The sequence below is a fragment of the Lathyrus oleraceus genome, chromosome 1 (assembly GCF_024323335.1).
Source record: "Lathyrus oleraceus cultivar Zhongwan6 chromosome 1, CAAS_Psat_ZW6_1.0, whole genome shotgun sequence".
NCBI classification, from domain to species: domain Eukaryota; kingdom Viridiplantae; phylum Streptophyta; class Magnoliopsida; order Fabales; family Fabaceae; genus Lathyrus; species Lathyrus oleraceus.
In genome coordinates this window covers 26,993,576-27,000,328 of record NC_066579.1, presented here as the reverse complement: position 1 = coordinate 27,000,328, position 6,753 = coordinate 26,993,576, and the positions used below count along the sequence as shown (strand labels likewise).

The following is a 6,753-nucleotide window of genomic DNA, read 5'->3' as shown; positions in this document are numbered from 1 at the left end:
CTTTTCCTATCTGTTTTACATCCTGTATAATCCGCGTCAGAGTAACCAATTAAATTGCACATACTACCTTTAGGATACCATAGGCCAACATTTATCGTTCCCTTGAGATACTTCATGATTCATTTGACGGCGGTGAGATTTGATTCCTTTGGATTAGCTTGAAAACGAGCACAGAGACATACACTAAACATTATGTCAGGACGGCTTGCCGTCAAATACAACAAGGAACCAATCATACCTCAATATTTGGTGATATCAATTGAAGTACCGGATTCGTCTTGATCAACATAAGTTCTGGATCTCATAGGGGTAGACATTTGCTTGCAACTATCCATGTCGAATCTTTTCAAGAGTTCTTTGCAATACTTGGATTGATTTATGAAGATACCATCGTCTAGTTGCTTGATTTGTAAGCCGAGAAAATAATTCATTTTACCCATCATGGACATCTCGAATTCTCCTTGCATCATTGAGGAGAATTCTTCACACATATCTTCGTTTGTTGATCCGAATATGATATCATCAACGTATACTTGTACCAACAATGTGTTGTTCTTGATTCTTTTGATGAAGAGAGTTTTGTCAACCTTTCCTTTTTCAAAACCTTTTTCACAAAGAAAGTTGCTAAGTCGATCATACCAAGCCCTAGGCGCTTGTTTCAATCCATAAAGAGCCTTTCTTAGCTTGAAAACATGTGAGGGATTCTTGAAATCTTCAAAGCCTGGGGGTAGCTTTACGTAAACTTCTTCGTTGATGTAGCCATTAAGGAATGCGCTTTTGACATCCATTTGAAAAAGTTGAAAGTTTAGTGAGCAAGCATAAGCAAGTAAAAGGCGTATAGCTTCTAACCTTGCTACCGGAGCGAATGTTTCTTCGAAATCAATTCCTTCTTCTTGGTTGTAGCCTTGTGCGACCAGCCTTGCTTTGTTACGAACAATGATGCCATTTTCGTCAAGTTTGTTTTTGAAGACCCATCGAGTTCCAATGATGTGTTTATTGCTAGGTCTCGGAACAAGTTCCCAAACTTGATTTCTTTCAAATTGATTGAGTTCTTCTTGCATAGCAATGATCCATTGGTCGTCTCCTAAGGCTTCATCAACTTTGGAAGGTTCAACTTGAGAGAGAAAAGCCATGTTTAAGCAAGCATCCTTTAAATTCAATCTTATTGAGACTCATTGACTAATGTCACCAATAATCTTGTCGATTGGATGGTCTCTATGAGTTCTCCATTCTTTAGGTAGACCATTGATGTTTGCGTCTTGTGGATCTTGTTCTTCATGGTGTTCCGGTTGATTTTCATTACCGGATATGAAATCTATCTCTTGAGGAATATCTACTAAATCATCATCATTATCAACAATAATATCCTCCTTGGAGGGGTTAGTTTCATCAAATGATACATGCATAGATTCCTCAATAGTTAAAGTTCTTTTGTTATAAATCCTATAAGCTTTGCTAGAGAGAGAATAACCAAGAAATATACCTTCGGCGGATTTTTCATCGAACTTACCGAGATTATCTTTGTCATTATTGAGGACAAAGCATTTGCATCCGAAGATATGAAAGTAGGCTATGTTCGATTTTCTTCCCTTGAAAAGTTCATGAGGAGTTTTCTTCAAGATAGGTCTAATATTGACTCGATTACTTACAAAGCATGTCGTGCTTACCGCATCCGCCCAAAAGTATTTTGGAAGATTGGAGTCGCTAAGAATTGTTCTTGCAAGCTCAATGAGAGACCTATTCTTTCTCTCCGCCACTCCATTTTGTTGAGGAGTCCTTGGTGCCGACAAGTTGTGAGAGATTCCATTTTCATCGCAAAATTCTTCAAAGGAAGCATTTTGGAATTCTCCACCATGGTCGCTTCTTATGGAGGCAATGGTTAGTGATTTCTCATTTTGGATTTGCTTTGCATACTTCTTAAATGCTTTGAATGCGTCATTTTTCTGCACTAAAAAGAGAGTCCAAGTGTATCTAGAGAAATCATCAACAATGACTAAGGCATAAATATTACCTCCAAAGCTCCTTGTTCTTGATGGACTGAATAAGTCCATGTGCAGCAGTTGTAATGGCCTTGAAGTGGTCACTACATTTTTGGATTTGAAAGTTGATTTATGTTGTTTCCCCTTTTGGCACGCATCACAAAGTCTATCTTTGATAAACTTCATCTTGGGTAAACCAATTACGAGGTCATGCTTGATCAACTTATTCAAATGTTCCATATGAATATGTGCGAATCTTTTGTTCCAAAGCCATGAATCGTTGTTGTTTTCCATGAGACACTTTACCTTCAAAGACAAGTCATTAAGGGAAATCATAAAAATATTATTAAGGCGTTTACCTTTTAGTTTAACCTCATGTGTGACTTCGTATTCTATCAAGCACTCATCTTTAGTGAACTTAATCTTGAAGCCCTTGTCACATAGTTGGCTAATACTAAGAAGATTGTGCTTTAGTCCTTCGACATAAAGAACATCTTCAATGGATGTGAAAGGTGGTGCACCAACAATGCCTTTGCCAAGAATCTTTCCTTTGTTTTCATCTCCATATGTAACAAAACCCTTGGCTTTAAGCTTTAGATTTGAAAATTTGTTGATGTCTCATGTCATATGCTTGGAACACGCACTATCAAGATACCATAAGTTTGATGTGGATTCCAAGCAAGCCTACAAAACAGATTAAGTTTTGTTAGGTACCCAAGTTGCTTTGGGTCCTTCATAATTAGTGTCTTTCTTTACCCATACGTAATGCCCATTAGCAACACTAAAGTTTCTAATATAGAAAGCATTAGATGTATGGCCTTTAATACCACAATAAAAGCATGTTGGTTCAAAATTACTTCTATACCTAGAAGGATAAGACTTCTTCTTAACAAGGTTTTTCTTTTTAGGATAATGATTAACTATTTTAGGTTTGTTCACTTTCTCTTGGATTGGTTGGTCACTTGCCTTAACAAAGATTGTCTTGTTTGAGCTTGGTTTTGGAAACTTTGAGTAACCAAGCCCACTTTTATCATTTGAATATCTTTGTTGGCTAAGTACACCCTCCAATCCAATTTGTCCTTTTTCGTATCTTTCAAGAACTCTTTTTAGTTGGACAATTTGAAAAGAAAGTGACTCATATTTATTGCATACAAAATTTTGTTTTTGATCACTAATCATCTTTTCTTTTTCAATTTCAAAACCTTTTTCCATTTTCTCAATTTTCTCTTCCAAAATTGAGATTTCTTTCTTTTGAGATGATATAGTTTTATACAAAATTTTGCATTCATTTAATAATTCATCTATGGCACCTTGCACATCATTATCAAAAAGCGAAAAATCATTACTAACCTCATTTACTTCATCATCGGAATGGTGTGAGGCCATTAATGCTAGGTTTGCACTTTCATCACTATCCGAGTCGGATGACGAGCTTATTTCGTTATCTTCCCATGCGACATAAGCCTTTTTGTACTTGTTTTCCTTCTTGCTTTTGAATCCACTTTTCTTAGGTAGTTGAGGAGAATCTGGTTTTATGTGGCCTTGCTTACCACATTCATAACATGTTACCTCTTGCATTGAAGTGGAAGCTTCTCTTTTCTTGAAGTGTTTCTTTCTTTTCGCATAAAAGGAAGGTTTGTCATTCTTACCGAAAAATTTTCCTAGCCTTTTAACAAGTAACAAGAAGTTTTCATTCTCCTCCGGATTGTCTTCTTTCTCAACATCTTTGGAGTCAACTTTCAGAGCGATGCTTTTGGACTTCTTATCTTGATTCTCATGTTTTTCAAGTCTTCCAAGTTCCGTCTCATATTCTTGAAGTTTTCCAAACAATGTAGCGGAAGTCATTGTGGATAGACTTTTCTTTTCTGATATTGCCGTCACTTTTGGTTGCCATTCCCTGGTTAAAGATCTAAGCACTTTAAGATTCAATTCATCATTACTTAAAGTCTTACCTAGAGCTTTTAGATGATTTGTCAAGTGCACAAATCTTTTCTGCAAGTCAAGGATGGATTCTCCGGGCTGCATTCTGAACAACTCGTATTCTTGACTCAAGGTATTTAATCTTGATCTTTTAACTTCGGCAGTTCCTTCATGAGTTTCTACCAAGGTATCCCATATTTGTTTTGCCGTTTTGCATGCCAAAATGCGAAAGAATTCATCCATGTTGAGTGCACTTTGAAGAAGATTTATTGCCTTTTTATCATAGAGGACCTTCTTCTTATCATAATCATCCCATGAAGTTTTAGGCTTTGATGAACCAACGACGTTAACAACCGTTGTAGGAACAAAAGGACCATTTTGGACAACATCCCATATTTCTTCTCCTTGTGCTTCTAAATGAGCCTTCATCCGAATTTTCCAGAAGTCAAAGTATTCACCACAGAATAGTGGAGGCTTGTTATTGCTACCACCGTCTCTGAAGACTAGATTATTATTTGCGGAAGCCATTTTGGATCGTCTAGGAACAGGTTACCTATAACCTGCTCTGATGCCAATTGTAAGTCTGAAATCAGTCTAAGAGGGGGGGGGGGGGTGAATTAGAAACCTTGAAATTTTCTTGTTGTAAGGATTATTTTTCTGGTTTATAATGGTGTTTAGGAGAGTGGTAAAGTGCAGAAAAATAATGACACGGAGATTTATCCTGGTTCCCTTCACAATCCGAAGGTACATCCAGTCCCCTTTCCAACAAGAAAGAGATTTCCACTATTTGTTTGGACTTGTACAATGACCAACAAAGACCACCAAGAACAAACTCTTGGATTTCCAACAAAGTCCACTTATGAGAACAATCCTCTCAAATTGACTCTCTTGTTTCTAAACAACAAGGAAACCTTCTTAGTGATAAGAGAACAATCCTCTCCTATGCACCTCTTACTATCAAACAAGTAAGGATAAAACACTCACTATCTTAATTCCACTAATGCTGGAAAAATTAAGATGTGAAGAACAACAAGTGTATAATTTAAATGGAAGTTTGAATAATCTGGAAATATCTGCACATCAATCAAAGGATTGATCTTCTCCTTTTGGAATAATCAATCTCACAATGTTTATAGAAGTGTTCAAATGATGCATATGAATTTTGGACACTTATCTTTGAAAATAGTAAACAAAGAAAGATTGTGAAAATTAATTTTTAAGGAGGTGATTTGCAATCTGAAAAATTTTAGTTTAAATATCCTTCTATGAACCTCTTTAACCAGGTGCAAACAACCAATGGATGTCATGGTTCATAGAGAAGAAGCATGAATTGAAAATATGAAAAGTTGCAATTTTTCTACAAAAATTCCCAGTAGTAACCGGTTACCTAAATTGTGTTAACCAGTTACATTAATTGTAACGTTAAGAAAAATTCAAATTTTAAACTGTGTAACCGGTTACCATGAAAGTGTTAACCGGTTACATGCTAACAAAATCTGCCCAGAAATTGAATTTTGTTTCGGGTTAACCGGTTACCCCAAAAGTGTTAACCGGTTACCACTATTGAAAAAAGGAAAAATTGAGAACTTTTAAAAGCGGTAACCATTTTGAAATAAATTCTAAGTGTCCATATCATACTATGCATGCAACAATCAATTGAACACTTTATATATAAACATTAACTAAGATTAAATTCCAATACCTTTGTGATCAATTTCTCGAGCGACTTTGAGCTATGTATGATTGAAACTTTGTGTGAATTTGCTTTATTGAAGTCTTGATCCATTCTTTGATGATTGACCTTGTACGTGCATCGTTGTCTTCATCAAAATACTCGAGAAGCCATGTCTTCACAGTTCAGCTTCAATCCCTCTTCACAAGATTGAGACCATAAAGTCTCAACTAGATCCATTGCAAAGATTGACAAGTATGATAGAAAATATTGGAGAGTCATTCCATATAATTGGTGAAGGTGTGAAAAATACAAGAAATTGGGGGATTTGAATTGGATTTTAAAAATAAAAGTTTTTTAACAACTCAAAAAATCCACACAATCAAAAGAACAAAGAGAGAAAGACATAAGGATTTTTATCCTAGTTCGCTTAAAATCAAAGCTACTCTAGTCCATCCGCCAAGGTGATTTCTCCTTATACACAAGAACTTAATCCATTATCATCAAACAGATTACAGAAATCACAAAGAACAACTTTCTTTGTCTTCTCAAGGATCCGACTACAACTTAGTCTTCTTAAGGAAATCACAAAGAACAACTTTCTTTGTCTTATCAAGAATCCGACTATAACTTAGTATCCTTAAGGAAATCAAACAAACAAGTTTAAAATACATACTTTATGTTACAAGTTGCTTCTACACAAGCAGATTTTACACAAGTGAAATACAATTACTTAAAGAAAAGTATGCACAAATTTAAGAGTTTTTCACATAGAAATAGTTTTATAAAATGTTGTAGCAGCATTAGCCTTTTCTTCAAATCTCCAAGTCCTACTTATATAGCATAAGAAAGACACCATTGGAGGGGAAATCAGGGATACCAAAAGAGCAGTTGGCCACTAATGAATTAGTGACAAGTGTAGTGAATAGCATTGTCTTCGCCCATGTTTTCAGGAGTGGAAGGAATATCTTTTATTTGTACTATATACTATTTGATCACGTATCCACTTTGATTTTATCTTCAAATTCATTGGCTTCTGCTGAAAAGCTGATGAAGCATGAAGAGAAGAAACACAAAGTTGAAATCAAAATCTTCATAATCTTCATTCAGAACCTTAACCACGTCATCGTATGGCTTGTGATCTTCAGAGTCTTCATCTAAGTAACAAAACTTCACATCTTC

General features: G+C 35.6%; 1 protein-coding gene across 1 annotated transcript; it reads right to left on the bottom strand.

The window, feature by feature from the left end:
- Positions 1-1,172: 1,172 nt before the first annotated feature.
- Positions 1,173-4,427, bottom strand: LOC127088260 (uncharacterized). Its single transcript, XM_051029178.1, has 2 exons — positions 2,837-4,427; positions 1,173-1,822 (listed from the first exon to the last, which is right to left on the bottom strand). Exons 1-2 carry the CDS (start codon positions 4,425-4,427, stop codon positions 1,173-1,175), a joined length of 2,241 nt encoding a protein of 746 aa, XP_050885135.1.
- Positions 4,428-6,753: the final 2,326 nt, after the last annotated feature.